The 10,212-nt window shown below is 39.5% G+C and overlaps 2 protein-coding genes across 2 annotated transcripts; both read right to left on the reverse strand.

Moving 5' to 3' along the window:
- Positions 1,796-2,832, reverse strand: LOC107611715. The gene is made up of 2 exons (XM_016313612.1): positions 2,779-2,832; positions 1,796-2,548 (listed from the first exon to the last, which is right to left on the reverse strand). The coding sequence occupies exons 1-2, from the start codon at positions 2,830-2,832 to the stop codon at positions 1,796-1,798; spliced, it is 807 nt and encodes a 268-aa protein (XP_016169098.1).
- Positions 3,042-4,585, reverse strand: LOC110266121. The gene is made up of 5 exons (XM_021110069.1): positions 4,458-4,585; positions 4,281-4,347; positions 3,946-4,174; positions 3,393-3,821; positions 3,042-3,253 (listed from the first exon to the last, which is right to left on the reverse strand). Exons 3-5 carry the CDS (start codon positions 3,985-3,987, stop codon positions 3,149-3,151), a joined length of 576 nt encoding a protein of 191 aa, XP_020965728.1. The 5' UTR covers positions 3,988-4,174; positions 4,281-4,347; positions 4,458-4,585; the 3' UTR covers positions 3,042-3,148.

The raw sequence follows: 10,212 nt of genomic DNA on the forward strand, positions 1-10,212 counted from the left end.
GACCACGGGTTTACCGAGCACAGGCGGTGTTGCAAGGATCTCTTTGAAGTGGTCGAACGCTTCTTCGCATGCCGGGGTCCATTCAAATTCTATTCCCTTTCTCATTAGGTTGAAGAAAGGTAGGGCATTTGCTGCCGACGCTCCCAGGAAACGAGATAGGGCGGTGAGCCTTCCCGCCAGTCTCTGGATGTCTTTGACGCAGCCTGGGCTCTTCATTTGGAGTATTGCTTGGCATTTTTCAGGATTGGCTTCCACCCCTCTTTAGGTTATCATGAATCCCAGGAACTTCTCGGCCTCCATGGCAAAGGCACATTTGAGAGGGTTGAGCCTCATGCCGTGTCGTCGGAGGGCCGCGAACACGTTTCCCAGGTCGCTTAGAAGGTCTTCAGGTCGGGTAGTCTTGGCAAGGATGTCGTCCACGTAGACTTCTACCGTTTTGCCAATGATGTCGCTGAATATCTTGTTCATCAGCCTTTGGTACGTGGCCCCGCGTTCTTTAGGCCAAAGGGCATTACCTTGTAGCAATAGATTCCTCCTGGTGTTATGAACATCATTTTTTCTTCGTCTGGCCGGTGCATCGGTATTTGATTGTAGCCGGAATAGGCATCCATGAAGCTCAGATACCGGTACCTCGCCGCCGCGTCGACGAGTGCATCAACGTTGGGTAGGGGGTAGCAATCCTTGGGGCATGCTTTGTTGAGGTCAGAATAATTCACGCACATCCTCCATTTTCCACTGTGCTTTTTTACTAGGACCACGTTCGACAGCCAGGTCGAATAGTCAAGTTCCCGGATAAATTCTGCCTCGAGGAGGCTGGCCGTTTGCTTGGCCACCTCTTCCGCCCTTTTCTGTGACATCTTCCTCCTCCTTTGGGCCACCGGCACGGCTTCTGGCTTAAGGGCCAAGTGGTGCGACATGAGTTGGGGATCTATCCCTAGCATGTCGGCTGGTGTCCAGGCAAATAGGTCACCATTGGCCCTAATCATTTCCATCAGAGGTTCTTTCAGCTCATGAGGAAGGTTTCTATTCACGAAGGTGAACTTCTCCTCCGTGTCGCCGACTCTAAACTTTTCCAGGTTCCCTTCTGGTTCGGGTCTCGGCTTGTCGGTGACTCTGGCATCCAAGTCGGCAAGGAACACTCCTGATGCTTCTTTGGATTTCTTTCTCAGCGAGAGACTGGCGTTGTTGCAAGCGACTGCCGTTTCCAGGTCTCCCCTTACAAACCCTACTGACCCTTCTTCGGTTATGAACTTCATTATCAGCATCCTTGTGCTGATGACTGCTCCCAGGTCGTTGATGGTCTTCCTCCCTAGGATGATATTGTAGGCCGTGGAGTCTCGTAGGATCACGAACTCTGCCATTACTGTTCTTCTCCCTTGGCCTTCTCCTATGGAGGTCGGCAGGGAGATTATCCCGTCTGGCTTGATGAAGTGGTCGCCGAGCCCTACTACGCCGTGCTGGTGAGTCTTTAAGTCGGCATCCTTTAGGCCTAAGGCGTCGAACACATTGCGGAACATGATGTTCGAGTCTGCCCCCGTGTCTACAAGGATCCGCCTAACTAGGCCAGTTCCCACCCTGGCCGTAATGACCATGGGGGGCTTTCCGCGACCTCGTCAAACCATTGGTCCTCCGGACCAAATGAAATGGATGGAAGTTTTTTGGGGCCTCGCGCAGAGGATGTGGAAACCGCCAGGACTTTGGCGTCTTTTTTATGTGCCGATTTCGACCTAGGCGCCGCGTTCCTTGCTGTTACTACATTCACTATGGTAAGGCCATGGTCATTGTCCTCTGGCTCTTAGCGTCGCTTTGCTGCTCGGGTCTTGTCTTTGCCCTCATGATCGCGATTCCGTCTCCTTGGCTCCCTAATGAGATAGGAGAACTCAGCTAGCTTTCCATCCCTGATCGCTTGCTCCAGTGCGTATTTCAGGTCGAAGCAGTCCTGTGTCTTGTGTCCGTAACCCTTGTGGTAATCACAGTAAAGGCTCATGCTCCCCCCTGTTCGTTCCTTCAGAGGTCGGAGCTTTGACAAGATCCCCTTCTCGGCTATTTGTTGGTAAACTTCCATAATCGGCGCGGTGAGGGGAGTGTAATTAGTGAACTTCCCGACGCGGGGGAACGGCCTGGGAATCTTACTCGAACCGCCGTCTCTGGCGTGTTTCTTCTGCCTTTCTCCGCTTTCGTGGTGCCGGTTTTGACTGTAGGAGGGCTGCCGTTTATTGGCAGCCACGACCTGGCTTACTTCTTCATCATTGATGTATTCTCTGGCTACGCATTGGATCTCCTGCATTGTCCACACCGGCTTCGTCGTGAGGTGCTTTCTGAAGTCCTCGTTTAGGAGTCCGTTCGTCAGGCATAGGCTGGCAACCGAGTCGGTCAGCCCATCGATCTCCAGGCACTCGTCGTTGAAACGATCTAGATATTTCCTTGTCGGTTCTCCGGACCTCTGCGTCACTCCAAGCAGATTGATTGGGTGCTTTGCCTTGGCTATTCTGGTGGTGAATTGGGCTAAGAAGGCATGGCTTATATCCGAGAACTTGGCCACTGAGCCCTGCGGGAGGCTATTAAACCACCGTATCGCAGGTCCCGCGAGGGTGATCAGGAAAGCGGATTAATATCCTGGTTGATGATGAGATGGGGGCTCGCCTGGTCGTAAGTTGCCGGGAAGGAATGGACGATGTTCCGAGCACTTCGTGTGAGGGGGTGTCACCTGCAAAGACACTCTGACGCTCTAGTCAGCAATGAATGCAGGTGAAAAAAAGATGGTGGTATGTGACGTACCTTGGGAGAAGGGTAGGACCTTCCCCATATATACCGTGTCAGAGGTGGGCCCATCAAGGACAGGCTCACCTTCCTTGATGCTTCCTTCTCACAGCTGTAGCGTAGCTGTCAGGGACGCGTGTCCGGGTCGGCGACTGACCCCCTTGCACCTGACCGTTCGGGTCGGGTGGTGCTCGGGTCGGGCCGGCCTGCTAGTGGTTTGGGCCTGGCCGTAACACACCTTATATGATGTTTTTGTGGATCCCATACTCAATATCAATAGTGAAAAAATCAACACATGATAAGTTTATGTGATATTTCCACATGTTTTTCTTCCTCAATAGAGTTGAAGGAATCCATGTAAATCTATAGTTTATTGTAAGCAGCGAAATCAAAGTCGAGAGCAGGATATCTCAAACCTACCTGCACGTTCAAATGACTTTCTGCTAGGCATAAATGAAGGATCCATTCCCCAATTCCTTTGAAATCGACTTATCTGCGTGAACAAATGAGTTTCATTATGATCTAAGATGCAAAAACAATAATGTACTGCATATGAATCAATGACTACTAAAACATCTTTTAGGGACTTATTTGCATAGAATAAGGAAGGAAATGAAGATTTTGCAACCCACCTCATCCTGCAAATTTTCAAGTTTGTCCCAGTAACCCTTTGGTTTTCGTTGTTTGTAAGCCAAGGAAAGATTCATGATGGTTGCAATCTTTCTGAATCCACCCATGCGAGTGATAGCCTTCTCAATAGCAACTCTTCCGTGTAAACGAAGATGCTTCCTCATTGGCATAAGCCCTTCTTGTCCATGTGCTGCAATGAACTTCACAAGTTCGGATTTCAGTATTTCGATATCCCTTTGTAAGCCTGGAACTTTCGGCCTTTGCTGACATGAACTTTGAACATTGTCTTCCTCCTTTTCAAAACCAGACGAAGCAATTTGTTGCCTTGAATTTGTATTCTTCCCACTAGCTTCTGAAGTTTTTAATCCATTTCTGTTCTCAACATAGTCTCTTATTGCTGACAAATTGGATGGTAGATCTTCAAAAATGACCTGAAATGAAATAAGCAAAAGAACCAAAAGGTTTTCAGCAATTAAAACAATTACTATATCAATATATTTTTGTTGCTTGGAGATCAATTTTTGACAGTATGGTTGAACCATCTAATAGACAAACCTCCTCCATGATAGCCTCCGAAAGGAAAGTATCTTTGTGCATTTTTATATCCACAGAGTACTTCAGCAAATGTGTGATGATTTCCTAGTTGTTCAAAAATCCATTTTCCTTGAAACGAATCAAAATCCCCTTCAACCTGTTCAAAACCTATCTCTTGCTCTGAATTTTCACACAAATCTAATATGACTCGAGCATGAAGCACCATATAAAGAAGGCCTTTACACCCTTCCTGCATGTCAATTAAACTATGTAAGTTACATCAATCGTGTTGTGTTTAAACAAAACATAATTCATGCCTAAACTTGTTCAAGAGATGGCTAAATATGATTCCATACCTGAAGAATGCGGATTTTATTGTTATATCGCGATAAAATCTTACTGATTGCTAAATTTGGAATGATCCTGCAACAAATTACATTGAATCAATTTGATCGAGTATAGCAATTCATCTAGAATATTTTCAATAAAATTTTCGATGTGTGGTTTTCGGTACATGAAAAAGAATAGATGACTCACTCAGTTTCTCATAGGCAGTGAGAACATTCCATACTTCACAAACAGGAGCTTTAACCGTAATGCTTGCAATTACACAGCGATGGACGCCTCCATTTTCCTTCGCATCAAAACACTTTATTAGTTACTTGAAGCACAAGTCATTGTTTTATAATAACTTCATAAAGATTGGTTACCACTTACCAGAAGGCCATCAAATCTGCGGAGATGAACTTCGTCCACCATGAGGCCTATCGAGCCTGCAAACTTTTCCAAATATGCCCCAGTTTCCGGCCACCTCATTGGAAAGTACCATTTATCTTTTTTATGAATGAACCATTAATAGCAATAGAAGTTTCTTGGAGTGAAAGCTTCTGACTCTGCATAAAATCCCTTTCAGCTCTGTAAGCCAAAGCTCAAAGGTTCACAGGAAGATCGGATCTGATAATCCTTTCCAACAAATAGCTGGGGAATCGAATCTTGGTATCACGCTAACTTCATAAGATAGAATAGAAGTTGATGCCCTGCATAAACTAGAAATACCACTCTCTATTACATAAGAAAGTTCAATATGTACAAGGTAACAAGGATACTTCATTGCATTTTGATCAATAACCAGAAATTTTTGATTAGGTGGATATTTGATTAATATTTTAAAATTAAAATTAAAATTATTTTTTTTTCATCATCTCTCCTTCATTCCATAGCCAGAAATTGAGAGAAATTATAGAACCCCAACAAAGAAAAAATAGCTACAACTCAATAGAAGAAGACACTCATATTTTTTACTTGTACCAGTATTTTTTCCTCTGCTCCTTCTCTAAATTGCGCAAAGAGTTGAACATAAATGTGAGAATTTTGTATGTGCTAATGAAATTGGAGATAGTGAAAAAAATATAGGAGTTTTGTAAAAGAATAAATAGCAATTCTTTTAAAAAAATATTAGTTGCTCTCTCATAATAGCAATTCTCAGAATATTAAATAGCAATTTTTTATTTTTTCAATTTTAGAACATCACAAATATTAGTTGCTCTCTCATAATAGCAATTCTTTTTAAAAAAGAGTAAATTACCAATTATGCCCCCGAATTTGTAAAACGCTGACAAAAATAACCCTAATATTTGATAACGACAATAATACCCTCCAAAAATTTTAAAACGGTACAAATCTGACCACCCGTGAGGAGAACCCTTCTCCGTTGAACGGCGCTTGGTGATGTGGCAAACGGAAGTCCAACGTGGCCTCCCTATTAGGCTTCACTATCCGTTTTGTTCCTAAATCCCTAATTTTTGAAACCCTAATTGGACAATTCAAATGAAATTACTAGATTAACCCTTTAGTGAAAGACCATATGTAACTAAGACGAAGTTGGACGCGCGAAACTGAAGAGTTTCTTGGTGGTGGTCTCTGTCTGTGTTCGTCTGCTGTCGCTTTATATCCGTCTCTTGGATTTCGTAACGTCATATGCAGTGACACGTTTGGCGTTGATTCGGAGTGAAGAAATCGTTGTGGAAGAACGAAAATTTTGGTAAGCATTTTATGTTTTTGTTGTTGTTATTATCAGCCAGTTGGGGTTTGAATATGGAGGTATGATGATGGTAGTTTGATGTGTTGTGTTAGCTCATTATAACTTTTGTGATGACTTTTGTCAGATGGCTACACATATCACATTTGTTTATCACCATCGGGGTTGGTTAGAGAAAGATGCGGATGGTGTGCTGAAGTATAATGGTGGTACAGTGAGTATCATCGACAGGGTGCACGTTGATACATGCAACCTATTCCTTGTGGAAGGCTTGTTTCTAGATTTAGGGTATACTAGGTATACTGAAGTTTATTGGTTGGAGCCCGGGAAGGATTTAGGTAACGGGTTACGGGTGCTCAGGAGGGATGACGATGTGGTTAAGTTGTGTGAAGCTGCATTGAGGAATGAAAACAGGGTCCACTTGTATTTTGAGCATCCAGTTGATGCGGAGCCAGAGTATGTTGATGAGGCTGAGCTTATTGGTAACGAAGAAGTTGAGACTCTTGATTTAGTGGATCAGCAAATTCATCAGCATGAAGCAGAAGAAAATGAACAGGATGAAGGATATGAAAATACAGAAGTAGAGGGAGATCCTTCAGAAAATCAATCAAATCATCAAGCTGATCCCCCACAAGAGGTGGAACAAGAGCAAGAAGAGGATGATGATCCCCCACATCAGGAGGAAGAAGAGCAAGAAGAGGACGAAACAATGCTGAACAAAGGGGGGTATGATTCTGCGTTGCCAGATGAGGCTGCTACTGAAAAGGTTTGTAATGAAACTCAGGCTGGAACAATGGAAAACGAGGCCCCCAACATAGGAGACAACCATCAGACACATGTTGAAGACCAGGCGGGTCAATCTAATCCTGAAGAAGCCCAAGGCAGGGGAAGAAAACCCAGGAAGAAACATGCGAGGCCCCAACCATCTGGTAGAGCTCAACCTGTACCACAAAACAATAGTGATGCACATGCTGGTAAGTACATGAATTGTAGATCCTAGTTGAAATATTGAATATTGTTGGGACTGTGTTTTACCTGTCATAAGATGTTTGCTAATTAAAAAATTAATCATATGAATGCTTTATGTTGTAAAATTAGATGACGATGCAGGTTGTGGGGTTCAAGGCCGGAGGTATCATCAAAGACCCCGTCCATCTGGACAGAAGATTCTTCCACCTAGGGAAGAGAATCAGGCTCCAAGGGTGGTTGTTCCTAACCCTCATGACCAGGATGAAGAACCCACTGAGTATCAGTATCATTCTGAAGAGCTGCACACCCGACCTGGTTCTGATTCTGAGGATGAAAACCCGGTATTCCCTCAGTATAATCCAGATACGAAATTTGGTAAAATTAGACTGGAATTAGGAATGGAGTTTGGCACGATGCAGCAGTTTAAGGATGCAGTCAGGAAGTACAGTATTCAGCTGGGCAGAGAGGCCTTTTTTCTCAAGGTTGAACCACACAGGTGCAGGGTAATATGTTACAATGAAACTTGTCCATGGGAAGTTTACTGTGCAAGGAGAAACCAGCCCCCGAGTTACCAAATCAAAACATTGGTCGATGAGCATACATGTCCAAGGAGTAACAAAAGCAGGTCAGTGACGTGTAAATGGGTGTCCGAGGAGTTGATTAGCAAGATTAGAGTCTGTCCTAATTTGTCTCATAGAGAGGCTCGTGATATGTTCAAGGTTGAGTTTGATATATGTGTCGGAGAGAGGATGATGTTTAGGGCAATGGAGAAGGCTAAGGATGTCATTGAGGGCACAGAAAGGGAACAATATTTGAAGTTAAGGACTTACTTGAATGAGCTCCGTAAGGCCAATCCAGGATCCACCTGCCGTATGAGCACAACCCCACAACAAGAAGGGTTGCCTAAGTTCAGAAGTCTTTACATATGTCTAGATGCCTGCAAACGAGGATTCAAGCAAGGATGTAGGCCTTTTTTATGCCTTGATGGAGCATTTTTGAAGGGTTATTTTGGGGGGCAGCTGCTGACAGCCGTGGCTCAAGATGCAAACAATCATCTATTCCCAGTTGCATATGGAGTAGTTGATGCAGAAACAAAGAATAATTGGAAAGAATTCCTGGAGTATTTGTTGGAAGATATCGGGGATCACAGGCAATTTGATTGGCACTTCATGTCTGACAAACAGAAGGTAACTTGTCTATAACTGGTGTCTTCAGTTATCTTATAGTATATGATTACTAACTTAGTTATTGACAGGGGCTAATTCCTGCTCTACAAGAAGTTATGCCAGGGGTTAATCACAGGTTTTGTACTATGCATATGTGGAGGAATTTCAACAAGCGCTGGAAGGACTTAGAACTCAAGCAGTTGCTATTTCAATGTGCAAGAAAAATATAACTAAATTATATAATACAACATTCTATTCCTAAAAATTTATTTTATAGCAGATTTAATGCCAAAATATTTATCATCATCTGTGGTATAACCTAATTTCACAATTATTTAAACGTTATTTTTATAAAAAAATCGTATTATTTATTTTGAAAAAAATATTTATTCACTATTATCATTTAAATAAAATATAAAATAGATATTAAATGAATTTTTTTAATAATTACTCAACCATAAATATATATCAGGGACATATAAAGTTTAAGAGCATACAAAATAAATATAACACTTACTTCTTACACTAACACAATAAAATCATCATCATAAGTCCCTTTAACACAAATTAAATAGATTAACATACAATAATAAAGAAACAATCAAATTCAAAAAAAGTATAGAACACCCATGATATACTATGACTTTTAGTATTGAGGAAGCTTTAACCCTTTATTCTTTTATTAGCCATATTTTTATTCATTCTACACTTTATTTACGAATACGCTAAGAGCCAAACCATTGCTTAAACCTTTCAAAATTTCATATATTTTTGCCAAATATAATATTATTATGTGTCTTCTGTACACACCAAAGAACTAAAAGAACTAAAAGAACAAAATCATCCATATTTTCTTTATAGAAACTACTGAATAGAAGAACCATTAATTAAAAGATGAGGTTCTCTTCTAGTATATATGACTTTTTATGATAATAAAATAAAAATGAAAACATGGAATAATAGTGTGTTTTAATTTAAATTTTTTTTAATAACTAAATTTGTCAACGTAATCAATAAATAATGACAACTGATACGAATTGAATATACTTTGAGTATAATATACGTTTCATTATTTTGTACAAAATATATTAGTTTTAATTTTTATATTTATTATTATTGGATATTAAAAATAAAGTATTAGTATTTTTCTGACCTTTCTCAACTCCAACTATGATTAGGTCTAAAAACTCGACCACCTCATTGGAAACAAATATAATCTAATTAATCAGTTTTAATATAGTGCTATACATTGGCATAATCAGTTTTTATCTAATATTGTGATTGATGTATTTTTAATTTGGATAATATTTTAAAGTTTATATTAGACTATAAAGACTATAAATAATTAATTCATCATAACAAATTATATTTAATGAATAAAAAAATAAATCGAAAACACTCTAAAAGATATGACACGCCAATTCTATAAATAGTTTTATATAATCTCTCAAAACTCCACTATTTCCTGTAAAAAAGTGAAATAAATAATTCTGTATGATCTCTAGAAAAATATTTGTATAATTGTGTATTATTGTTCTTACTTTAATTTTATTTTTAGACATGATAATAGATGTGCACATCCTTCTTAAATAAAATAGACAAATAGAATTGTTAAATCATTGCAAAAATAAAAACCTTTTGATAATAAATAAATTTCATTATTATTGTTAAAATAGTTGTGCTTGAATCATTGTTTTCAGTGTCTATTAAATTACCTTCTTTATTTCCTTTATATTTTCTATATATATTAAATAATTTAAAATATTTTATTTTTCATAATTTATTTTTTAATTATTAATATTAAATTTATAATTTTAAAAATAAAAATATAAAATTAATTTTTTAAATTCAATAAAAAAATAGCTGAAGAGGCACGATTCGCTAGGACTGCACATAGTTTGATTAATCCAAAAACCAAATCTATTTTTTGGTTAACTAAAAATTCAATCTTGATTAATTAACTAAATTTGTTTTATCTGATAAAATTGGTTATTAATTGGTTATAAAATTTAAAAATCGATTTTAATCGATTATAAAAATAGAAACTAATTTTAAAAAACTGGTTTTTGAATAGAAAAATTGGTTTTAAAAAAATAAAATAAGTTTTTTAAAAAA

The sequence above is a fragment of the Arachis ipaensis genome, chromosome B08 (assembly GCF_000816755.2).
Source record: "Arachis ipaensis cultivar K30076 chromosome B08, Araip1.1, whole genome shotgun sequence".
Taxonomy (NCBI): domain Eukaryota; kingdom Viridiplantae; phylum Streptophyta; class Magnoliopsida; order Fabales; family Fabaceae; genus Arachis; species Arachis ipaensis.

Bases quoted from the DNA above. Each gene is read 5' to 3' on its own strand.
- LOC107611715 (XM_016313612.1), bottom strand. From the start codon at position 2,832: ATGGGCCCACCTCTGACACGGTATATATGGGGAAGGTCCTACCCTTCT. The intron at 2,549-2,778 runs GTACGTCACATA...AGCCTCCCGCAG, and splicing joins GGTCCTACCCTTCTCCCAAG to GGCTCAGTGGCCAAGTTCTC.
- LOC110266121 (XM_021110069.1), bottom strand. From the start codon at position 3,987: ATGCACAAAGATACTTTCCTTTCGGAGGCTATCATGGAGGAG. The intron at 3,822-3,945 runs GTTTGTCTATTA...ATTTCATTTCAG, and splicing joins CGGAGGCTATCATGGAGGAG to GTCATTTTTGAAGATCTACC. The intron at 3,254-3,392 runs GTGGGTTGCAAA...TTGTTCACGCAG, and splicing joins TTGAAAATTTGCAGGATGAG to ATAAGTCGATTTCAAAGGAA.